At 39.8% G+C, this 26,358-nt stretch overlaps 1 protein-coding gene across 1 annotated transcript; it reads left to right on the top strand.

Annotated features, from left to right (window-relative positions):
* Positions 1-3,887: 3,887 nt before the first annotated feature.
* HACD1 (3-hydroxyacyl-CoA dehydratase 1) lies at positions 3,888-25,387 on the top strand. Its single transcript, XM_070472115.1, has 7 exons — positions 3,888-4,232; positions 14,409-14,526; positions 14,689-14,707; positions 14,791-14,879; positions 16,389-16,510; positions 21,371-21,549; positions 25,216-25,387. The coding sequence occupies exons 1-7, from the start codon at positions 3,976-3,978 to the stop codon at positions 25,296-25,298; spliced, it is 867 nt and encodes a 288-aa protein (XP_070328216.1). The 5' UTR covers positions 3,888-3,975; the 3' UTR covers positions 25,299-25,387.
* Positions 25,388-26,358: the final 971 nt, after the last annotated feature.

Below are 26,358 nucleotides of genomic sequence, written 5' to 3'. Positions count from 1 at the left end.
CTTTGTACACATCCCCAGCACCAGGCAACAACTTTCCTGTTTCTCGTCACTGTAGATTTTTAGATTTAGATTTTCCTTTTCTAGTTTCATATAAATGTAATTACCTACTATGCAGTCTTTCTATCTGATTTTGCTCAGTGTAGAGTTTATGAGATTCATTCATGTTGCATGTACAGTAGTTTGTTCCTTTTCATTGCTGAGTTATAGTCCGTTGTGTGAACATACTACAGTTTGTTTATTCATTCACATATTGATGGACACATTGATGATTTTCAGTTTGAGGTTACTATGAACAAAGCTGCTATGAACACTGGTGTCCAAGTCTTTGTACAGACCTATTTTCATTCTCTTGGTTAAATACCTAGGAATGAAATTGCTGGGTCATATGGTCAGTGTATGTTGACCTTTTAAAGAAATTGTCAATTTGTTTTCCAAAGTAGTATTCTCTTTAGCCATAAATGAGAATTTCAATTGCTCTGCATCCTTGACAACCTTTAAAAATACTAGATGTAGTGATGTCTTATTGTGGGTTTAATTTGCATTTCCCAAATGACAAAAAAGATTGAACATTTTTGCTTGTGCTATTATTTCCATATGTTCTTTATGATGTGTCTATTCAAATATTTTGCTAATTTAAAAAAGTGTTATTGTATTCTTGATTTATAAGGATTCTTAATATATTCTGGATACACGTTCCTTGTCAGATACATATATTGTGAATATTTTCACTTTTTTATGGTATCTTTGGGATAAGAGAAGTTTTACATTTTGATGAAGTTCAATCATATTTCTTATGATTAATGCTGTTTTTTTATTTATTTTTTTTTGGTGGTTGTATCTAAGAAATCTTTGCTTTCCCCAAGGTCACGAAGATTCTGCTGTTTCCTTCTAGAAGTTTAGAGATTTACCTCTTATGTTTAGGTCTATGACCCACATCAAATTAATATTTGTCTAAAATGTAAGGTAAGGGTCAAGCATTTCCTTTTTTTTAAAATGTGGTATCTAGTTGTTTCAACACTGTTTGTTAAAAAGAATTAGCTTTGCATCTTTGTTGAAAACCAGTTGATTATATGTATGGGGTCTGGACTTTATTCATTGATCTATATATCTAACCTTGTGCCTATCACACTGTCCTGGAAATTGTAGTTTTATACTAAGTTTTGAAAAGAGGTATGCGCATGTTCCAACTTTGTTTTTCCTACACATTTATGTATAAATTTTAGAGTTATTTTGTCAAATTAAAGAAATATTCTGCTGGAATCTGCAAAGAACTGACAGTTTAACAATCTGAGTTCCAATTCATGAAGCTGTAATACTTATTTATTAGGTCTTTACTTTCTCTTAATTGTGATTTATCATGTTCAGGGTACAGGTCTTGCATGTGTCTTGTTGAATTTATCACTCTATATTTCATGGTTTTGGATGCTGATAAGTATTATATAGTTTTACTCTAAATTTCAATTTACTGATTTTTGTATCATTGACCTTGTAACCTACAACTAGTTCCAATAGTTTTTTTGGGTGTGGATTCCTTAGGTTTTTCTAATAATACAATGTTGAATAGTTTTACTTAATTCTTTTCCAATGTAAATACCTTTAAAAACACTAGTTCATTCATTTCAGTTCAGTCGCTCAGTCGTGTCCGACTTTGCAACTCCATGAACTGCAGCACGCCAGGCCTCCCTGTCCATCACCAACTCCTGGAGTCCACCCAAACCCATGTGCATTGAGTCGGTGATACCATCCAACTATCTCATCCTCTGTCGTCCCCTTCTCCTGCCCTCAATCTTTCCCAGCATCAGGGTCTTTTCAAATGAGTCAGCTCTTTGCATCAGGTGGCTGAAGTATTGGAGTTTCAGCTTCAACATCAGTCCTTCCAGTGAACACCCAGGACTGATCTCCTTTAGGAAGGACTGGGTGGATCTCCTTGCAGTCCAAGGGACTCTCAAGAGTCTTCTCCAACACCACAGTTTAAAAGCATCTTTGGCGCTCAGCTTTCTTTATAGTCCAACTCTCACATCCATACATGACTACTGGAAAAACCATACCCTTGACTAGACGGACCTTTGTTGACAAAGTAATGTCTCTGCTTTTTAATATGCTGTCTAGGTTCGTCATAGCTTTCCTTCCAAGGAGTAAGCATCTTTTAATTTCATGGCTGCAATCACCATCTGCAGTGATTTTTGGAGCCCCCAAAAATAAAGTCAGCCACTATTTCCACTGTTTCCCCATCTATTTGCCACGAAGTGATGGGACCGGATGCCATGATCTTTGTTTTCTGACTGTTGAGCTTCAAGTCAACTTTTTCACTCTCCTCTTTCACTTTCATCAAGAGACTCTTTAGTTCTTCACTTTCTGCCATAAGGGTGGTGTCATCTGCATATCTGAGGTTATTGATATTTCTCCCGGCAATCTTGATTCCAGCTTGTGCTTCTTCCAGCCCAGGGTTTCTCATGATGTACTCTGCACACTAGTTCATAGTTTTCATCAAACTTGGACAATTTTCAGCCGATATTTCTTCTCCAGGCACACCTCAGACTCCCCCTCCCCTGTTGCAAAGTCTTCCTCAATTATGTCTAAGTTCCCTCTATCAGGCCACTTGGGCGGCCAGAACCCAGAGCAAAGCTCAGCATGGAACAGGTCTCTCTGGCTCCTCCCCTCCCTGAGGTCTGGCTCACATTCCAGGTAGCTGGAGAGCGTGTTCAGTCCGTCCTGTTGGACTCTTGCGACCCCATGGACTATAGCCCACCAGGTGCCTCTGTCCATGGGGTTTTCCTGGGGAGAATTCTGGAGTCAGTTGTCATTTCCTTCTCCGGGGGATTTTCCCACCCAGGAATTGAACCCAGGCCTCCTGCGTCTACTGCATTGCAGGCAGATTCTTTACCACTGAGCCAGCAGGGAAGCCAAGAATGACCTAACAAGCAGATCGGTTTCCTTGGCGCGTGCAGCATTTATTTCATTGGATGAACTGATCCGGGAGTTGTCCCAACAGTGATAACACTGATTTTGGGTGACTCAAACTGTCAGGGCTGTGAGTGGTTTACATGAACGATTTCACTTAAATCTCACAACAACCCCACGAGGTAGGTTTTAAATTTATTCTCACTGAGGAAATTGAGGTAAGAAGAGATTTTAGTTGCCCAAGTTCACACAGCGACTAAGACTGGTGGAGCCAGGAATTTGGAGGTTGAATTTCAGTAATCTGACTCCAGAGCCTGTCTTCTTAACTGTGTGCTTTAGGAGGAAAGAGGAAGAGCTGTCAGGAGCATGTGTATCTGGAGGAAGTGGTTTTTGTTTGTGTGTGTGTGTTTTTAGGGAGAGAGTGGATAACAGTGGGATACCATGTTTCCTGCGGGAAGGGTTCTTGTTAGCTTTACAGCTATAGATTGCCTCTGTTCAAACTTCTCTCCTTTGATACCTTGTCACGTCCTGTTTCCCCCTGACATCCTGTGTTCCGCGCTGCACTGCAATCAGGGCCCTTAAATCACTGGCTCCAGTGGAATCCACGCAGCAGTGGCGATCCGACTGCGCCTCCCGCCCCTGAATACCTGCTCCACTGGCTGTGAAAAGCGAAACAGGGTGAAGTGGTTGCTCCTTCCCCAGAATCTCTTAAGAATGAGTCTTTGGCGGGAAGATACCTAGGCCCCTCTCCACATCCAGAAATTTATCTTACAAAAGTCTTGGGCGGGGTAGGGCTACGCCAAGTCCAGGTGTGTTTAGACTCCGTGCACTAGCAAGACTTCCCCGGCGTTTCCATGAGGAGGTTCCCCAGTCCGCGAGGTTTCCCCGATAGCGGGGCGAGAGATCGCAACCAGGGGCTCCCAGGACCCCCGCGTCCCCGCTCCCAGGCCAGGCGGCCAGGCCCTCGCGCGGCGCGCGCTCCCGAAGGCCGGGGGCGGGGCGGCGGCCGGGGGCGCCCGCTCCTCCCACCGCGGGCGGCCGGTCTGGCGGCGCCGAGCCCCCTGCGCGCGGCACATGGGGCGCCTGACGGAGGCGGTGGCAGCGGGCGGCGGCGCTTCAGAGGCGCGCTCAGCCGGGTCCCCTCCCGCTCCCCTGCCCCTCTCGTCCACGTCCCCCGGCTGCGCGGCCGCCATGGCGTCCAGCGAGGAGGACGGCACTAACGGCGGCGCCTCGGAGGCGAGCGAGGAGAGGGAGGCGGTGGGCAAGCGGAGGCGCTTGGGCTTGTTGGCCACGGTCTGGCTCACCTTCTACAACATCGCCATGACCGCGGGGTACGTGCGCCCAGAGGGGGCCCTCCCCGCGCCGCCGCGCCCCCGACTCTGCGCGCCCTGGTCGCTGGCGGAGCGCTCCCGGCTCCGGGGAGGGGCGGCGAGGGGCCGGGTGCGCGTGCGCGCGGGTAGCTGGGTGGTCGCGGCGCGGGGGTGCGTGCGGCGCAGGAAGGGGGCGCGGGCGGCGGGCGTGGGGGGCGGGGGGGAGGGGCGCTGCGCCTCGGGGCTTGAATGGAGCGGGGCGGGGGAGCCGGGCGGTGCTCTCCCGGCATTGCCTAATACGGTGCACGGCGCGCGCGGCGGCCGCGGGGCGCGGGCCGGAGGTTAAGTATAGACCTGGGCAGGAATGCGGGGCCGACCCGCGGGGGAGGCGGCCCCCGCCCGCCCCCTCCGCCCCGGGCGCCACCGCTGCCGCTGCTGCTGAAGAAGCGCCGAGGTCCCGCCGCCCCCGAGCCCGGAGCTGTCCGGAGGGTGACTCCAACCCGCTTTCCCGGTCGCCGGCCCCTGGACTGCACAACCTCGTGCTCCGGATCGCTGGGCAGAGTTTGCTAACCGTTCCTGTCTCTGCGATTTTTTTTTAAGTAATAGTGCGCCGGAGAACTTCTTACCTGGGACGATTTTCTAAATACCCTGCGAGATCGGAGCGTGGCATTCGTGTCCAGGATCTTGTGGCTCCGTGACTGATACGCTTTAACTTTTATTTCTGATTTTGAATGCGATTTACAAGTTAAGGTTACACAATGACTATTATAGCTCTGCAAAGAGCGGCCGCAGTGACGTTTAAAAACCTGCTGGGAAATGCTCTTCCGTTTCTAAATGGCATTGCCTTAAAAAAAAAAAAAAGAGCTGTTTTCCGTTATCCTACGAAGTATTACTAACCTCTGGAAATGTGGGGGGAAAGCTTAATATCGAAAACTTTCTCTAGGGCGTACAGAAAACTGTGATTGACCGAGATTTAATAAATGACTTGAGAAGGTGCTGAGTACTTTTGTGCTTAATGCCTAATGTGCTTAATGCCTAACGAGGACTCACTGTGGGGCAGGCACTGTGTCGGTCCATCTCGGTGTAATCTGTCATCATCGGTCCTCTACGTCCTGTGAGGGGCGCACGATGTTACATTTGATAGAATGGGAAACTGAGGCACAAATCGATTAAGTAACTTGCTGAAGTTCACACAACCAGTAAGCGTCAGACTTAGACTTCAGTCCAGTTTGACTCCGGAGCCCTGCTACTTCTGCTTCCCACTCTTAAGTTTTCTGATCTTGAAAAAGAAAACTAATTGATTCACAAGCCACTGGAGAACAGTTGGGTACCCACTGTGTGCTACAGCCTGCAAAAAATCGTCTCTTCTTGCTAGTCTCATCCAGTTAATAAACACTGGGGAAGCCTGCCATCTATTAACTTGTCTGCGGCCCCTTTCTTTTCCAGGCCACTTTCCCTTTTGAAGGCGGAGTTACCTTTTAAAAAAATGAAGATCAATGCATAACTCCAGTTTAAAGCCTTCAGTGACTCTGCATTACCGCCACTGTAATGGAAGGGATTTAGGCTGTCATTCAAGGCAATATCTGCCTGACTACTCTTCCCAGTTTTATTGCTTTTGGTCTCCTCTCGCTCAACTGTGCCCTTAAAGCACCGTGCAATTTTATTTTCATGGCTCTTTCCATCTTTGCTCAGGCTTGTTCATCCTGTGGATAATATTCCCTGTGTTCCTGCCATGACTTTTAACCACCGTCACCTCTTTGAAGTTTTCTGGGTGTCTTACCCCACCTGGAGCAGAATTAAATGTTCTCTCCGGTGTGTTCTCAAACTTAATTCCTGACCTTCCTACCTGGCTCAGCAAAATCACTGCTTCCCCGGAAACTTGTCTGTCTCCCAGTTGTTCAAAGGCAAGGGGAGCAGAAATGGAATAATCCATAAAACTTAACTCTTTGGAAGCTTTCTAGAGGCGTTGAGATTTGAAGAAAGAGTAGGATTTGCATATGTAAAGGGTGGATGTTTCAAGTGAGATGAGTTCTGAAAATAGGCTTGAGATGCAGTGAAGCTTCCTGATTTAATTGAAGGGACATAGGGGCGGGGGAGCCTGGTGGGCTGATGTCTATGGGGTCACACAGAGTCAGACACGACTGAAGTGACTTAGCAGCAGCAGCAGTGCAGACATTGTGCAGATGAGGTTGGCAAAGCTGTGGTATTCAAAGTGGGACACACACGTGTACATTGAGTGGTTTGGAGGTTCTTTTTTTTTGTCTGCTTTTTTTCCTCCAGCTTTATTGAGTTGTAACTGACACCTTACACTGGGAGTTTAAGGTGTACAATACGATTGCTTGATGTATTACTTGGTATATATACATATTACAAAATGATTTTCATCATAAGATTAGTTAGCACATCTGTCACCTCACATAGTTGCCATATTTATTTTGGGATGGAGAACATTTAAGATTTAGGATCCTAGCAACTGAATTTTTTTAAATTGAAGTTTAGTTGATTTACAGTGTTGTGCCAGTCTCTGCTGTATATGCTTTGTAGCATAGTGACTTATATAGACATTCTGTTTTTATATATTCTTTTTCATTATGATTTATCATAGGATATTGAATATAGTTCTCTGTGCTATACAGTAGGACCTTGTTTATTTAGTCTATGTGTAATAGCTTACATCTGCTAATGCAGAGGTTCTTTTTGTTTATTTGCTTGGTCTTTTCGCATTTAGCACAACTTTGGAATATTTATTGATTTTTTTGGTAGTAATTTTGAAATCAAACAATATCTGAGAAGTGAAATTTTTACATAAGTGTAAAAAAGAAATTGCCTAATTCGATAAGCTCAGCATGACTTTTCATTTTTCCTTGTAATATCTCATGAGAATAAGTTTGTTCAGATTTTTACTCCAGTTACCATACTCAGGCAGGCCTTCCCTGGCTGTCTTCATTTAAGTAGCAGCTGCTTACAAATCACTCCTTATCCCCTTTGCCTGCTTTATTTTTCTCCATCATGCTTGTTACCATATAACTGTATGATGAATTTTACTAAATCGTCTTATTGCTTATTGGTCTGCTTCTCAGACCCTATACAATGTTAGCCCCGTGAAACTCTCAAGAAATACTGGATTGGCCAAAAATTTCATTTGAGTTTCTCCAGAACATCTTATGGAAAAACCCAAAGGAACCTTTTGGCCAACCCAGTATTTGTCGAGTAAATGAATGTACTGATATTATAGAGTTTTGTAGTTACAATATCTACTCTGTTGGATATTCAGTTTTCATGCTGTATTTCACCAAATATTTCCATGTAGTTTTCAAAATTACACTCTTTCATGGTTATATAAAAGTGAATAGAGTTAAGTTACAATAATAGTCCAAATCATGTCTCTAATGATATTATCCTTTAATTTGTTTCTCTTGAATTACTTGTTTAGGATGAATTCCCAGAGTAGAACTACAGGATGTAATTAATTTAGTTAAGTAATAATGTGATTTAAAGGATGTGAGGATTTTTATGGTACTTGTTCACAATAGATACTTGGCTAGGAGCATTTTCTCTCTCTTCTTTTTTGTTTTGCCACAAACACTTTTGAAGCCTGCATGTATTTGTGAATTGTCTTAGGTCAAGTGAGAGACAAAAGCTAAATATTTTAGGCCCTGTGCTTGGAGAAGTGTTACCAGGGACATTTATAGATTGCAGTAAAAGGATGAAATAAGTGTTCCACAGAGGTGTCATGTCTGTAGGTAGGGAGAATCAGAGAAAGGTGTGTGTGTATGTGTGTGTGTGTGTGTGTGTGTGTAACCATTGCATTCTAACTCAACTTTGAAGGATGAGCAGTATTTACTTGGCGGGGTTGAGGAAGCAGCAGGAGTTAGGGTACAGAGATGTGACACCACTAGACATGCTGTTGGGATGAAAACAAGGGGGTCTGAAGCACAGGCTAGAAAAGAAAGGTGGACGGGTAGCCTGCCCCTTTGTGCAGGCCTGACATGCTTCGCTAACATGTTTGGATTCTAACCTGTAAGCAGTACGGAAGGTGATAATTGAAGGTTATGTTTTCACCCCTTTTTAGCCGGGTAACCTCAGATAAGTTCCATAACCTCTCTGACCCTGGGTTTTCTCATCTGTCAAAGGAACAACACAACTACTTTGCTAGATTACTACAAGGAATTAAGTGGATATGAAGTGGTTGACAGAGCTGCCTGACACATAGTGGGTGTTTAGAAATGATAATTCCTATTCCTGGTGGTGAATTGTAAAGTGGACTTTGTGCAGAAACTGAGATATTCTTCCTGTGTACATGGTGTATGTTAGCAGAGCACCAGACCCAAGGTTCAGGCATGTACATTTCTCAACATGTTAAGTAATAGAATATATTTTATTCCTGGGGAGGATGAATCCATGTGTGGATCTGTGACAGCTTTTTGTTTTTTAATTGGAATATAGTTGCTTTACAGTGTTGTACAACAAAATAAATCGGCTATGTGTATACACATATCCCCTCTCTCTTGAACCTCCCTCTCACCCCCCCACCACCCCACCCCACTGCATACCACCCCTCTAGGTGAGCACAGAGCACAGAGCCAGGCTCCCTGTTATACTGCAGCTTCCCACTAGCTAGCTGTTTTATACATGGTAGTGCATATATGTCAATCCTACTCTCCCAGTTCATCCCCCACCCGCTGTGCCCACATGTCCACTCTCTCATGTCTGTGGCTCTGTTCCTGCCCTGCAGATAGGTTCATCTGTACCATTTTCCTAGATTCCACATCTATGCATTGATATTGTTTGTTTTTCTCTTTCTGACTTCCTTCACTCTGTATGACAGACTCTAGGTCCATCCACATTGCTAGAAATGACCCGATTTCATTTCTTTGTTATGGCTGAGTACTATTCCATTGTATGTATGTTCTACATTTTGTTTATCCATCCATCTGTCAAAGAACATTTAGATTGCTTCCATGTCCCAGCTATTGTAAATAGTGCTTTTTATGCATTCAAACCACTCAGTGTCTTCAACAGATAAAGTTTTTGAGAAAGAGAAGGGAGGAGAGATGAATGGATGGATGGAAGGGGGCAAAATGTATAGATCGACATAGTCATAAAAAAAGACATAGCAACTAATTACAGTGAATGAATCTTATTTCAGTCATGATTTCTTTTTCTTTTTTTTTTTTTTTGGCTGTATTGTATGCGAGATCTTGGTTCACCAATCCAGGTCACTCCCATGCCCCCTGCATTGGCAGCACTGAGTCCTAACCACTGGAGCACCAGAGAATTCCCCCAGTTATGATTTTTAAAAATTCTGAGACAGTTGTGTCTTAATTCTAAGTTTTGTGATTGAAGAAGTTCTCATTAAATTCTTCACATGGGATAGTGGTGTTTTGGCTCTCTTTATGGAAAATAAACCTTTGAGAAATACATCATTAAGCATTTATCAATCATATTATAGGATGTATAGATTTAATTCAGAATAATCAGAGAGGAAGGCTTGTAGGGAGAGAAGTGACTAGAAGTTTGGATGAAACAAAATAATTTGTAAGATGATACTGGTTGGGTCTTCCTGTGGTCCAGTGGTTAAGACTCTGTGCTTCCACTTCAGGGGGCACAGGTTCAATCTCTGATCAGGGAACTAAGGTCCCACATACCTTGTGGTCAAAAAATAAAATGAATTAAAAAAAATTTAAAAGATGGTACTGGTTGAAGCAGGGCAGTGGTGAACAGGGGTCATAGTATCATTCATGCTCTCAGTTCAGTTCAGTCACTCAGTCGTGTCCGACTCTTTGTGACCCCATGGATGGCAGCACAACAGCCTTCCCTGTCCATCACCAACTCCCGGAGCTTGCTCAAACTCATGTCCATCGAGTCAGTGATGCTATCCAACCATCTCATCCTCTGTCGTTCCCTTCTCTTGCCTTCAGTCTTTCCCAGCATCAGGGTCTTTTCCAATGAATCAGTTCTTAGCATTGGACTTTCAGCTCTACACCTTTCATGCATGCTCTACACCTTTGTATATGTTTGAAGTTGTTCATAAAATTTTTTTAAAATAGTGTTGAAATTTTAAAAAATAGGAGATATAGGTGTAGATAACTATGTTCTTAAAAAAGCAGGTGGTCTCCAAGAGATATAAGGAGAAAAAGAGGCACCAGAAGACATCTGGAAAAGAGAGCTCTACCTTCAGTAAGACTTTTTCGGGTCATCACAGCCATAGTGCGTGAGAAGGAGGAGTTTAGTGAGTGCCATAAGGTATTTAGGAAATTATACATCTCTTTCCTTGCTGCGCTGTTGCGTTGTCTCCACTTACTAGAACTATGTCTTATCTCTAATTCCCCAGGACCTAGCACAGTACCTGGTGTAGCAATAAATGTTTATACTGAAGCTGAATGAATAAATAAATGAATCAAGCAAGTAAGAAACCTTCTACATGTGGAACACATGTTTATATTTTCCAAAGAGAGTGTTTTGTTAAGGACTGAAAGTGTCTGGGTTCGTATTTGTGTAATTGATAGCTCTGAAATATTTTTTAAGAAAACTTTCCAGAAAAGAATTCCAAATTGTAGGAGCTCTAGTTGCTTCTGGAAATATTTAAAATTATAATGACTAAACTGATAGATGTAGCAGTCCAAGGTTACTTAAATGTAGGGCCCTTAAAAGAAATTTTGATCCTCACCCTTTGCGATGGAGAGCTTAGGAGGTGAGAATGGATTAGTTCAGATGAGCTTCTGGCTGTATTTATTGAAAAACAGGTGAGAGGTTAGCACAGATGGTTGTATGGTCCTTTATAACCCTAGAGTGTTCATTTCTTTTATTTCCAACAGGTTAGTGGTGATATTCTCCTAATGCTGTACTATTAACAGTTGGTACAATACTGCCACCTATGGGACAACAATAAAATGTGTTACTGTTAATGATGCTTGGATTTTTGTATCATGCTTTTAAAAATATAGAAAACTTATCATCTCGATGAATCTTCTGATGAATTCTTTGGTAGGGTAATAATTTTTGTTCTGTGCATGTGGTATTTTCCTGGCCCAGGGATCAAACCCGTGTCTCCTATATTGGCAAGCGGGTTATTTACCCTGAGCCTCCAGGGAAGCTCCGAATTAAAACAGCTTATAGAGCTTGTTTTCTTATTCGAAGTCATATAAGGCCTTGGAATTGAAGATATTGAAAATCATAACATTTTACAACTGGAAGGTACCTAAAACATCCTTCAGATGAGCACACTCAGATGAACCCAGCACAGGATTGAGTGTTGGCTCCATGTGGGGTGAAACCATGAGCTGAATCCAGGAAGCCATGGTAGTAAAAAGAGAAAAGCAATGGGCTTTAAAAGACCTCCACCATGAACTTACTCTAAGCCTTAGGGTAAGCCCTTAGATGTCTCTGCATGGTGATTACTTTGTATTGAACAATGGCCTTCAAACTTTCCTGATAGCATACTACTATCAGCTGAAATATCTTTGAGTGTAACACTTTGTATAACTTTAAAAATTACTACAATTTAAATGTATTTTTATGATTAGCTAATATCCCCAGGCTGGTAGCTCAACTGGTAAAGAATTTCCCTGCAGTGCAGGAGACACCCACTTGATCCCTGGGTCGGGAAGATCCCCTGGAGAAGGGATAGGCTGCCCACTCCAGTCTTCTTGGGCTTCCCTGGTGTCTCATATGGTGAAGAATCCACCTGCAATGCAGGAGACCTGGGTTATCCCTGGGTTGGGAAGATTCCCCTGGAGGAGGCTGTGGCAACCCACTGCAGTATTCTTGCCTGGAGAATCCCATGGACAGAGGAGCCTGGCAGGCTGCAGTCCACGGGGTTGCGAAGAGTTGGACATGACTGAGCGACTAAGGACAATGCACCAGGCTCAGTGTATGCTTAGGGCCCAACCAGTGCAGTGGGGTAGTTGACAAGCATAGACTGAGATGAGTGGTGGGTTCAGGTCCCAGCTAACTGGCTCTATGGCCCTTTCTCCTATTTCCACAGAAGTGAAATAGGATAATAGTAGTTGCTACCTCATAGGGTTATTGTGAGGATGAAATATTAATATTTTAACTATATATATACATATATAGATAGGACAGTGTGTAGAACATTGAAAGCACTCCAAAAGTGTACTTGCTACTACCTTAATACTTCTACATTTCAATGGTCTTTGTGATAGTTCCAGACGTTTGCCTGATTTCATGTCATTCTCACTAGAAAGTGATTGTTCTTTACTCATTCTGTGCTGAGGAGGGAACATTCCCAGGGTTGAAGTGCTGTTCTACTATTTTCTCACTGTTCTATTGAGTCTGCTTTTCATCCCACCCAATCAGTCATTTCTTCACAGGCACCTTTAAGCCACTTGTCTATTTTATGAGTGCTTTTTAATTAAAAAGTTAAAACTGTAATAATTTTGTAATTCATAAATCCATTTAACTAGTCACTTTGGAGACCACTGTTTCTGAAAGCCTGGGGCAGCTATTCATTTCCATGAGTGTATATTATTAAAGATGTTTAAAAGTTACAGGTGATGCAACTTTTTTAAACTTCAAAGTGCTTTTGTAATTGCAATGGAAAAAACTGAACTCTTATCAGGGACTCTTGGAGATTGAGTATCTGACTTGTGAGAAAGCTGGTGTCCACAGGTTTGATTTGTGTTTCTAAGTACCATTAATTCACCACAACTACATTTAATGTATAAGAGGACAGAGGAGCTGAGTGGGCTACTGTCCATGGGGTCACAAGAGCCGGCCACAATTTCGTGGCTAAACCACCACCAAGTTGAAGGGCCTGGGGATGTGCTTTTTTTTTTTTTTTTTTTTGAAAATGAACCCTTTTTAAAAAAAGTATAGTTGATTTACAATATTAGTTTCAGGTGTGCAACATAGTGATTCAATATTTTTATAGAATATACTCGATTTGAAGTTATTATAAAACAATGGCTGTATTTCCCTGTGCCATATGATATATCCTTGTTCCTTGTTTATTTTATACATAGTAGTTTGTGTCTTTTAACCCCCTATTCTTGTCTTATCCCTCTCCCCTTCCCTTTCCCACTTGCTAACCCCTGGTTTTAGAAGCAGGCTTGGGGCTTGCTCTGGTGGCTCATTGGTAAAGAGCCCGCCTGCCAATGCAGGAGACATGGGTTCAATCCCTGATCTGGGAACATCCCACATGCCGTGGAACAACTAAGTCTGTGCACCACAACTATTGAACCTGTGCTCTGGAGCCCATGCTCCACAAGAGAAGCCAGTGCAATGAGAAGCCCGTGCCCGACAACTAGAGAGTAGCCCCTGATCACAACTAGAGAAAACCTGCTTGGAAAATAAAGACCCAGCACAGCCAAAAATAAAAAATAAATGAATAAATACAAATTTTTATAAAGCTTATAAAAGCAGGTTTACATCTGACCTTCTATATGTGTTCCTTCTGCGGCCTCACAATTGTTTTTATTTAATGGAAATTATGAAAACATTAATGGTTCTTATTAATGACTTTTACTTATAACTATATATTTGTGTAAAATACATATTTATATACACATAGCTCTTTACATCAAATCTTATTATAATTATGAACTACTTTATAATAACTTCATTTTTGGTAGAGAAACCTACTTCAGTCTGTTACTTTATCTGCTGAAACCAAAAATACAAGGCACATTGTTTGACATCTGTATGTAGCTGATCTTGAATACGGGCTTCCCTGATAGCTCAGTTGGTAAAGAATCTACCTGCAATGCAGGAGACCCCAGTTCGATTCAGGATCTGCTGGATAAGGGATAGCCTACCCACTGCACTATTCTTGGGCTTCCCTTGTGGCTTAGCTGGTGAAGGATCTGCCTACAATGCAGGAGGCCTAGGTTTGGTCCCTGGTTTGGGGGACAGCCTACCCACTGCAGTATTCTTGGGCTTCCCTTGTGGTTCAGCTGGTAAAAGAATCTGCCTGCAATGTGGGAGACCTAGGTTTGATTCTTGGGTTGGGAAGATCCCCTGGAGGCGGGAAGGGCTACCCACTCTTGTTTATTTCCTTGAAGAGTCAATGTAAAAATGATGTTTGTTATCTCTTCCTATGGGTTTTTTGAAAATAGAATAATGAACTGAGCATATTAACACATACATGCTAGTACTGTATAAGTTATGACATATCTTTTCAGGATTCAGGAGACTTCATTCTGATAGAGCTTTATAAAATGCTCTTCTTTTCTCTAGGTGGTTGGTACTGGCTATTGCCATGGTACGTTTTTACATGGAAAAAGGAACACACAAAGGTTTATATAAAAGTATTCAGAAGACACTTAAATTTTTCCAGACATTTGCCTTGCTTGAGGTAAGTTTCAATGATGCATATTTATTTGAAAATATATCTGTTAGAGCAGAATCAGTCTTATTTTGCTTCTTACTTACTCCCCATAGATTCACTTAAAACTAGTGGTGGCAGGGATTTATTTTATGCTATTGACATGTGATTTTTTTGTTTGTTTGCTTACAGATAGTCCATTGTTTAATTGGTGAGTTGTTTTTTTTTAATTTGCTTTTTATGTTCGGCAGAGATTGCATTTGGGGCAGTGGTTGACTTGTTTTTCTTTTTAAGGAATTGTACCTACTTCTGTGCTTGTGGCTGGGGTCCAAGTGAGTTCAAGAATCTTCATGGTGTGGCTCGTTACTCACAGTATAAAACCAGTAAGTGACACTGGTCTACTTGAGTCTACTTGAGCCAGGAGGAAAGCTTTCTTATTAACAGGAACCCAAAATATTAACCTGACTATATTTCAGGAAGCAGAACCCTTGGCCAAAGAAGGGTTGGGTTTGGATGTCAGTGGGATTGTACATTGACTTAGCACATGCATAGAATGGCTTTGAAACACCTGCAAACCCCCAAACTGGCATTTTTATAGCCATAATATACTCTCCTCTGGAGTTTTTCAGTTTTTAAAATCAGTGTTCCTCTGCTTAATGTTATGTGGCAGCCTGGAGGGGGAGAGGAGTTTCGGAGAGAATGGATACATTTTTATGTATGGCTGAGTCGCTCTACTATGCACCTGAAGCCATCACAGCGCTGTTAATCTGCTATGCTCCAGTATAAAATAAAAATTAAAAAAATAAGTAAAATAAAATGAAGTAGAATGTTCCTATTCTGTCACATAGTGAAATGAGAATTTTCTTTTCTGTTGAAGTTGTGTATTGTGTTTGATTATGTAATTGAAGTTGTCAGTATAGACAGTTCCTTTTTCCTCGTTTAGCATCAAGCATTGTAGCTAGAGACACAGTTAATCTAGCTCTGTAGCATTGAATACTTGGAAAAGACTCAATTAAAAGTTAGGAGGGTTAAGGAACTTAGAGAGAAATAAGCTTGCTACTTATTGAAGCATGACAGGAGAGAGACTTGAGTCCAATTAATGGCTTAAAGCCTTTTAGACAAACAAACACCATGTTTAGCATTTCAAGCCATTGGGCCTTTTAAACCCGTGACAGAAGCATTTCCCACATGGGCCCTGCTGACCTTCTTGACAGCCTCTGGAGCCTCCTGTCTACTTGAAGACAGCTCTCTGGCCTCCTCTCCTTCCTCAGATGCCTGACTTGTCCTGTCTGCTTGTGGTGACACATAACCTCCCTTCCACGGCCTGCTGGGCTCATGGCCTCCAGTCTGCATGGGGACAGATTGCTGACCTTCTGCCCTTTACTGCTCTACACTTCAACCCTCTCGACTAGAATCTTTCACTCAGCTGACTCAGTCCACCTGGTCCCTAGCCAGTGCCCGCCATATAGATGGCAGTGGACACACATGTACACGTACAAAATCAGGCCCTCATTCAGATTGCCTTGTCATTTAAGAGCAGGAGTCCAACAGATAAATAAAAGAGATCAATCAAATAAAAGAGACGCTGTTCTAGACAGTGCATACTGGTTCTGAGAGGCTGATATTGTCCTGGGATGGTTGAGTTATTAGCTAGAGCAAAAGGGGACAGAGAGGACCCAGTAGAAATTCAGCCATTCCTCTGTTAATGGCATGTTTAAATCTGATATTGGTAAAGACCTAGGTAATGGTGACTGCATTGAGTTGTCTGTATTGCATCTTTCTAACCCTGAGTCTCCATTATAACAAAAGGCACGTAGTAAATAATGAAAAAAAAAAAATCTTCATGGAGAAAGAAGTTCAACGAACTTGTGACTTTCTCTGTAATTCCACAGATCCAGAATGAGGAGAGTGTGGTGCTTTTTCTGGTCGCGTGGACGGTGACAGAGATCACTCGCTACTCCTTCTACACATTCAGTCTTCTCGACCACTTGCCATACTTCATTAAATGGGCCAGGTGGCGATGATGTCTTGCAGTTTCGTTGCTCATGGTGCTGCGCATGCGTGTTTTGTGTGCTGAGCTAACACGGAAAATTAAAATGTGTGTCTTAGCCGAGTGTTGCTAGGAGGCTGCCGTTTTGGATATTAGCAGTATATAACTTGCATTCTAAAGGCTTAATTTAATGACTAGGGAACAGTCATATTAACATATATCTTGAGTGAAAGCAGTGCCAGACAAATTATGTTAGTATCCTTAAATAAATTCCTAACTGGTCATTCATTTTTCCTTGAAAGCAAGATATACATCTATGGAATTATATTAAATCAGCTCTTGACCCAAAATACGGCATTTTTTCTGATGGACTAAAATTTTCTTTCTGACAGCTCACAAACTCTATATTCTACAAAACAAAGTTAGGAAAATAAACTAAAACACTAAAAATAAACTATAAAACAGGTGAGCTTTAGAAACAAAATGGATATTAAAGAAATTATTGGAAACATTCTGCACCTAGAAATTTTTTTAATATGACGGACTTTCACTGAGTTAAATACAAAATGTTCTTGTAATTGCTAAAAGTGATCCTTACATCAATCAGTCATTAACTTAATATTCAGCCTATGTCATATCCACACTTTTAGTATCTTGTATATACAATGTCAGCTTTGTGTGTGTATTAAGTAGCAGATACAGTTTTTAAAAGTCATCCCTATTTGGAATTGTATTATTTGGAAGGAGGACAACATTTATATTTCAAGGGTTCTAAATATAGCTCTCCAAAAGCAACAGTTTTTAAAATAAAAGATATTCTGTCCTTTTTAAAATTTGCATTCTTGAGCAGCTGATATTTTACAGAATTATTATAAAAACAAGACTGCTCTTTGGAGAACAAATCACAAACCAGCATAGATTTGTTCATTTCATTCTCGACATACTTATAATCAGAAATAACAGTAATAATAATAACATACCCAGGTGTGAGGACAGCAAAATCTCTGTCCTGTCCTGATGCAAGAGGAAAAAATAAAATGACTAACAGGTGTGAGAAACGCCGAGTGGGGAGAAATGCAGATAGGCTGTTAGGGTAAGAGATGTCTGTCCCATATATGGCTATGTACTGAATTGGCCAAAAAGTTCTTTTGGGTTTTTGGCCAACCCAGTAGGTAGGTAGATAGATAGACAATAGATAGATATTAATAGATGGATGAAGCATGTTAGCTGCTTAGTTGTGTCTGACTCTTTGCGACCCCATGAACTGTAGCCCTCCAGTCTCCTCTGTCCATGGAATTCTCCAGGCAATAATACTGGAATGGGTAGCATTCGCTTCTCCAGGGGATCTTCCTGGAGTTCAATCTTCCTCCAGTTCAATCTTCCAGGGATTGAACCCAAGTTTCCTGCATTGCAGGCAGAGCATCTTTACCATCTGAGCCACCAGGAAAGCCCTTAATAGATAGATAGATGGATAGATATCCCACATAGGTAGGATAAAAGAGTTTGATGGTATCTTCAATCTTTAAATTTTTAAAATTTAGCTACAAAAGTAGTATGTTTTCATTATAAAAAACACAAACAGTTTTTAGTCTATATAATAAACATTGAAAATTCTGTTAGTATTCCTACCTGACTGCCCTGCCCTCCCCCTGGAGAAAGTTGGGAGTTTACCATCCAGACTTTTTCTTATTAACAGTGGGAACACACAGATGTGAGTTTTTGAAAAATAAATGAATGACATGATACTTGATTTTTGTTTATATATTGGAGCTCTTGTTTTCTTTTTTAAATTGGTACAGGTCCATTTAGAGCTTGCTCTCTGTCTCTTAATGCTGCATCATATTCCATAGGATGAATGACTCAGTTCTTTATTGCCAGAATTTAAATTACTTCTGGTTTTCTGATACTCTAAATACTGCTTTGTGATATCAAAACAATGCTATATCCATATTTCTGTTATTTTTTAAACAAACTCTGATATTAGTGTATAGCTAATATCAAGGTAATTCATATCTAGTGTCAGACTTGTTTTTGATTACCATATACTAAAAACCTAACACTTTTTCTTAAGAATAAAAACTTAAAATTGTCTATATTCCCCTTATAAAGGATAATTACTGTTAATTATACTATCAATATATATCCTTTCAAACTTTTTAATATTCTCTAGCTCTTTTTTTTGTGGCTTACCATTTTGTATATAAAGTGAGTGAGTAAAAGAAAGTCGCTCAGTCATGTCTGACTCTGTGACCCCATGGACTCTACAGTCCATGGAATTCTCCAGGCCAGAATACTGGAGTGGGTAACCATTTCCTTCTCCAGGGGATCCTCCCAACCCAGGAATCAAACTGGGGTCTCCTGAACTCCAGGCGGATTCTTTACCAGCTGAGCTACCAGGGAAGCCCTTGTATATAAAATAAGGCTTTAAAACTATAATTTGAGCTTAAACATTTTATCTGCTGAAGGTTGCACTACCATTTATAAGCGTTTGGTTGGTTTTATTTTTCTTGTACCAGAAAATTTAATCACTCTAGCAATTGGGCCTTTCACAAGATTAGCGGTTTGGAATGTGGCTGGATGCTAATCCCAGAATGTGACTCACTGCCATTTTGCATGACCTCAGTCTTTCAGACCCTCCAGCACCTTTCATAATACTAATTCAAGATATAGTCTTTTTTTATTTGCTATATTTATAAAATTTGTTTGTGGAAGGTAATGGTCTTTACTATTTTGTCTGCCTTTTAGAATGCATTTGCATGTCTTGAATTTCTGGGAAAGTTCAAAATTCTACCATTGCATGTTTAAATTTGCTGTCAGAAATCCTTTGTCAGTTGCCTTAATGGTAAACAGGTTTCTGTAAAATCTTTCAACTTTGAAATGCATATTTTAACATAATACATCACGTCAGTTCATCATAGTCATGAATAATTATGTTTCATGTAAAAACTCAGAAAGATCCCAAACACCTATAGATATTTGCCCACCCCATTAAACTAACCTAAAATAGCATTTATATTTATGTTCAAATGTTGAAGCCTTTCTTAAATAAAACTTCACTTTAAAAATAGCTTCTTATTTATAAAGCATTGCCCTACTATGATGATTTGGATATTTGGATGTGATTTGATTCTATTTATCTGTCAAAAGTGTTCCTAGAAAAGCTCACTGAATAGATAAATGTACATTGTTATGTTTTCATACGGATTTCTTTTTATTTTCAAAAATTTTCTGATGACAGTTGGGAATCTGTAAGGAAGCATCATATCTTTTTTGGAATATTAGTTAAATCACTCATGCTGCTGTCAGAACTTAGAGAATTGGTGCCGTACAGCCTTTTTAAAGTGCAAATAAAGTCAAATAAATTATGTAATTTCTCCTTATTTCATTGAAAATAATTACTGTTTTTATGACTTTAACTTAATTTACTCTGAGTTACTTTTTTTTTCAATTAAAGAACAGTCCTACCCAAGAAACGTCATCTGAGAGCCACATAAAGTTAAGAAAACACTGAAATTTGAGTGTCTTAATTGAGAAAGGAATATAAAATGTTCAGTTATGTGCTTTTAAATTGAGATAGGAAAAGATTGATTTAAGGGATATACACAGAACAACACAAGGCTGCTGAGAGAGGTGCCACGCACAAGGCAAGGACGGGGCATGGGGGGACCATTGAAGAATCATTCTTCTTTCTTTACCAGTTCATCTATTTTGGCAAATAATTCTCCTCTCCTCCTCTGTCATCTCTTGTCTTTGCATACATATCCTTGGCACATAGAAGTAAGGCGACTTTTAAGTTGTCTCCAAGCTCCTGCCATATTCACACATTTGACTTCTCTTTACAAATATGTCTTAATCCCAACAAAATGATTAAAATCCAGATCAATTTGCTTGCTTTCTTTTTCCACCAAAATTTTGACCTTAACTTCTGTGATAACTATTATAGAGCAACTGACTTGGAGAAAACTGATTTTTTTTTGATGGAGAAATGTTATTACCTGGGGTGCTTGAGGCTGTCCTGTTGGTCCACCAGTAGAGACTTCACAAGGTACCTCTAACTGTAGGCAGAAGTGATGCCAGGCACTTGTGGGCCCAGTGTATGTGAGAGGACGACCTGCAATCCAAATGAAGAAACTGTGATTTGGATTTTGGCTAGAACTTTCTCAGCTCCATTTTAAGCAAGCTAACTATTCCTTTAATATGCAGATTCAGGAAATGACCTATCTTCCTTGTTTTATCATAAAAGCAATTTTAGATAATATGTTGGTTAGCAGTTATTGATGATGCTTCAGATGGTTTTTATCAGTTTTCTAAAATAGGAGTTCCTTTTAATTAATAACCACATAGGGTTTTCCGAATGCCTCCAAACAACTATTTTGGCAGTTTCAAAATTTAGATCTAAAATTAGGATCATAACTGGCCTTTTAAAAACATAGCATTGGATCAACAAATGACTAGCTGCAGGGAAAAAAAATCAATCAGTATGATTCTAGGTGTCCAAGCAGTTACTTTTACAATATCTTACAATGCTTATATTTACTTTACAATAGACTGTAATAAATACTTGTATTGTTTATCATACTTAAAAAACTGCATCAATCAATCATTGACTTTCAAGTGTATAGTTATTTCAGTCATATAAAGTAAGTTGACTTCTTACTTTATTAAGATCTTGCTGTTTAAAATGGGAACTGCTAGAAGAAAAAAAAGTGACAATAATTAAATTACAAAGCAAATGATTAAAGTAGAAAAAATTAACCTTTTATGTGAGGTTAATATAAGTATATAGGAAGGAGAATTTTTAAGCTTAAATAAAGTAGTAGCAAAAGAATTATAGAGCCCAGTAATTATTCTAGAAAAATAATTCTCAGATTTTTCTTTCTCCAGATATAATTTTTTTATCATCTTATATCCTGTTGGAGTTGCTGGTGAACTTCTTACAATATATGCTGCCTTACCATATGTGAAGAAAACAGGAATGTTCTCCATAAGACTTCCCAATAAATACAATGTCTCTTTTGACTACTATTATTTTCTTCTTATAACCATGGCCTCATATATACCATGTAAGTATATATCTGTTAGCACTCTGATGTAGCATATGCTGTGAAAGTGCTTCGAAAGATGTCAGAAGATTGACATATATATACCATGATGTATGAAATAGGTAACTACCCAGAATCTACCATGTAGCACAAGGAACTCTACTGTGCTCTATAGTGACATAAAGGGGAAGGAAATCCAAAAAAAGAGGGGATATATGTGTACATATAGCTGATTCACTTTGCTATACAGTAGCAACAAGCACAATATTGTAAAGTAACTTCATTCAAATAAAATTTTTTTTAAAGGGGAGAAATAATGTCTTACAAATATATCAAAACCTCTGTTCAGTCCCATAATTTGAAATAATTGAAAGGCAAATTGTGAGGAAAAAAGCAAATTAACACACAATGACTGCCTTCTCAAAATCATTTAAAAATAAGCTTAGTATGATTTATGTTTTTAAAGAAAAGATAAGCCCACAGTGAACTCTTTGAAAGCATTTAGAATTATGCATCTGAACAGAAATATTTTATCCAAGGAGATCTGAGATCATTTCTATTCATTAAGCACATACTTAGAAAAAGTGTCCCAAAGTACTTTTTAGTCTTATGTGTGTTTTCCTATGTACTAGAAAATAATGAATAAGCTACTTTTTTAAAGTATTTCTAATAACTCAGTTTTTCCACTAATTTCTTCTCATCTTTCAATAGTTGCAATGAATTGATGAGACTCTATTCATTTCATTTAAATACAGAGTGGTATATTTTTATGTCAGATTTTGATAATCATTAGCAGGAAATATGAAGATACAGCAAGACTGTTGTTTGCCCTTGTCAATAAAATTAGAGACTCTGAGGTCAGTGCAGGAGAAAAAAAAAAAAGAGAAACATTTATGGAATCTAAAATCAGCATTGACACAGTATAAAATACTTCATTTAGAGAGGATGAATATAAAATTTGGCCACTTCTTCAGCGCCTCCAACTTTTAAATTTTTCTGTATTAAAAATTGACTTGATGGTCATATAGTATTTTTAGTTTAATTTTTTTAATTAATTTTTTAAATTATTTGGACTATAATTCTTTTACAAGTTGATGTTCATTTCTGCTATATAACGCTGTGAATCAGCCAGAAGTGATACATTTATAACCCCTCTTCTGGAGCCTCCCTCCCAGCCCCCAACCATCCCATCCATTTAGGTCAGCACAGAGCTCCCTGTGCTGCATAGCAGCTAGCTATCTGATTTACAGATGGTGGTGTATATATGTCAGTGCTACTCTATTTGTCTCCCTTCTCCCTCCTCCCCTGTGACCCCAGTGACCCCCGTGTTCACTGCAGCGCTATATATACCACAGCCAGGACGTGGAAGCAGCCTGAATGTCCATTGACAAATGAATGGATAAAGCAGACGTGGTACATAAATACAATGGAATATTACTCAGCCATTTAAAGGAACAAAATTGGGTCATTTGTAGTGATGTGGAGGAACCTAGAGCTTGTGATACAGAGCGAAGTAAGTCAGAAGGAGAAAACCAAATATTGTATATCAATGCATATATGTAGAATCAGTGGTACCAATGAACCTATTTGTGGGGCAGGGATAGAGAGAGATGCAGACACAGAGAACGGACTTGTTGTATAATGTTTTTACTCCCTGGTCTTCTCTCTTCTCAGTCTGACTCTCCTCTTTTTCTCCACCAGAACCAGTTCAGGGGGGTTCAGGGATGCTAAGCCTACAGTACTTGTTCCTTCCCCTGATTTTCCCAGCATCTAGTGAATAGCAGCACACCCGGAGCAGAGCCACACTTGTCCCCTGATACTTACAGGTCCAGGTCTTGAGTTCCCTTTTTCCTCACAGTCACTGAGGCATCTTTGTGAAAACCCAGGGTCCAAGAGATCATGGTTGGAAACCATGAAACCAGTAACTTGTAAGAGCGCGTTTTCAGGTGTCCCGTGAAGACTGGGCTTTGCCAGTAGCAGCTTCTCAGGTTATCAGGCTGTCCCCCTCCTGCTGGAGGATCAGTCAGTCAGTAGGGGATGTTTTTCACCTGATGATTAGTATTAGTTTTGATGTTGTTGTTTAGTCGCTAAGTAATGTCTGACTCTTTTAAATGCTTTGCCAGTTACAAGTATAAAAGTATATTTTGAGCGCTTATCTTAGCACTCAAAACAAGTCTGATCTAATCAGGATGTTATAGACCTATTTTCAAAACTTGGTCAGTTAGCTTTACGTCTACATTGCCTGAATATATTTAGACTCTTAGATATAATATGATGGTTACATTTATGAAGGTGGATAGTACCTACTTAAATAAAAAGTAAAATCTTTCATGCATTTTGGCTCCATTTGAGCTAAATTCTATAAGTACTTACCCATAGTTCCCCGAGCAAAATATTCAGAGCTTGTTTTGTCATTAGATTCATTCATTTTGGTTATTCTGTTCATCATTTTCAGATATATTTTTACACTTGTATTATTTATAGCTGATGTTAATTTGCTCATCCACTAGCATTTACCCTATAATTTACAGTACTGGTTCAAATTGACTCAAAATAATTCTCCAAATTCGACAGGGTGGATAACCATTTGTTTAACTGACCTAATACATGTGCATTTGTGTATTTGTAGATAACAGACCACCCTTACGCCCAACCAGTAGGGGTTTTTGCTCTGGGCCCACACTGATCACTCTTCCACGCTGGACCCCTTTCCTTCAGCTCACATTCTAGAAAGCTGGGACCATGGAATTTGCTCCCTAGATGGCACTGGCCATGCATCCAGGGACTGCCTGGCTGTCTTCCCCAGTCTGTTCTCCTGAGGATTAACTGCGTCACCTGTGTGCACATCCCTGAGACTAAGGGGAAGCTATTTGGGAGGCGGATGGATGCAGCTGGGTTGCGTGGAGTTGGACATCCACACAGATGTTCCTGAAACCCTTCATGGCATAGGACAGCTGATAGAACACAGAGAAGGGGCCCGGTTTTTTTGTGCCGCATTGTTCTGATCTTCTTTTTTCTTAATCGGAGTTTCGTTGCTTTACAGTGTTGTGTTTCTGCTGATCAGCAAGGTGAATCAGCTATACATATGCACATATCCCCTCTTTGTCACCACAGAGCATTGAGGAGAGTTCCTTGTGCTATACAGTTGGTTCTCATTAATTACCTGTTTTATACAGAGTAGGGTATACATGTCCATCCCAGTCTCCTGATTTATCCCACACCCGCTTCCCCCCCGCTTGGTGTCCATGTTTGTTCTCTCTGTCTGTGTCTCAGTTTCTACTTTGCAAATAGGTTCACTTGCACCATTTTTCTAGATTGCACATGTATGTGTTAATGCATGATATTTGTTTTTCTCTTTCTGAATTACTTCCCCCTGTATGACAGTCTCTAGGTCCATCCAGAGTTATAGAGTTCTCAATTCAAACATGGCCTTCCAGGTCATTATAAAGATATATTTAAGAAAATATTTAAGTTTGCTAAAAAAACCTGACAGTTTATGGCATTAAAACATTTAGGCATATGGTATAGGAGCCTCCATTTGCACCCTTACTCTGAGGCCTGTAATGATTAGGGCAGTAGCCATGGTGCATGACAGGCTTGCTCTCAAAGATCACCATATTTGAGAGGCTGTAAGTATAAAGCATTTCCAACAAAAACTTACCTTCTTGTTTTCTTTTCTCCATTAAGTGTTTCCACAACTCTACTTTCATATGTTACGTCAGAGAAGAAAGGTGCTTCATGGAGAGGTGATTGTTGAAAAGGATGATTAAATGATCCCCACAACAAGGTGCTTTTTCCAGAATAACCAGGATTACTTGAGTCCAAGTTTTAATAACAAGAATAAACAACTTGATAAATATTGCGGGTTGTATTATTTCTTAAACTATAACTTGGGGCACGTTGTATTTGCCAATATTTGTCTTCAGATTGTGCTGCTCCATTTGCTACAAGAACTATGCAAGTATTTAATATAAACTCCTGGGTAGGTGATGATCATCAAAAAAAATAATTGGGTATATTACCTGGGGTGGAGTGGGGGAAAAGCTTCAGTAGTTTTTAAGTTTCACTAAGTAATTTTTGCTACATAGGTTCAAAGCTTTTTACATCAATATTTAAAAATTAGTTTAATGATTTAAAGTTATGATGCCTGCCAGTGATATTTGTGTGATATTTATAAATGAAACTAAATACAGAATTATAATAACTTGTTAATAATGTATTGGCATTTCTTGAACCCAGGGTCTATTTCTCTGAAGTATAACAGGTAACATTTTTGATTAATAACAGTTTTTGGAAATGTGGACATAATTTGCTAGGATAAATCTTTTGATTTAGATAAAGTAGCCATATAAAAGTCAAAAATATTCAAGAAAATGTCACAGTTGGAAAATAGTCTTTAGAAATGTGTTTAGGCCATTGAAATTACTGCTAAGCACATTTATTTTCATTTGAACTGACTACCCAAGGTCAACCTTTCCAACTGTAAGGATTTTAACAGATTAGAAAGAATATAAGTGTATACCTAGTTTCACTTGTAAGAAGGAAAATGAGATTATTGAGGTTGATGGTCACACGGGGTCTGTTACATTGAGAACTCTGGCTGAAAAAGGCTGCTCTACAGTGTGGGATCATCTAATAAAATTCATCCTGTGATACACCTTTGTGGTACTTAGGTAACAGAAATTTTAGGATATGATCTGAAATAGACTTATTTTATTCTGAATTTTGTTGACCAGTAAAAAGTCTTATAATAAAGCTTCTGTTCACATGTTTAATAGAAAGATACACTGAAGATAATCTAATCATGCTTTTATTCTTAAGTATAGCCTT

Source organism: Odocoileus virginianus, chromosome 9 (assembly GCF_023699985.2).
Source record: "Odocoileus virginianus isolate 20LAN1187 ecotype Illinois chromosome 9, Ovbor_1.2, whole genome shotgun sequence".
NCBI classification, from domain to species: Eukaryota; Metazoa; Chordata; class Mammalia; order Artiodactyla; family Cervidae; genus Odocoileus; species Odocoileus virginianus.
Note: the sequence above shows the minus strand (reverse complement) of the source record. Positions and strands in the feature narration are given on the sequence as shown.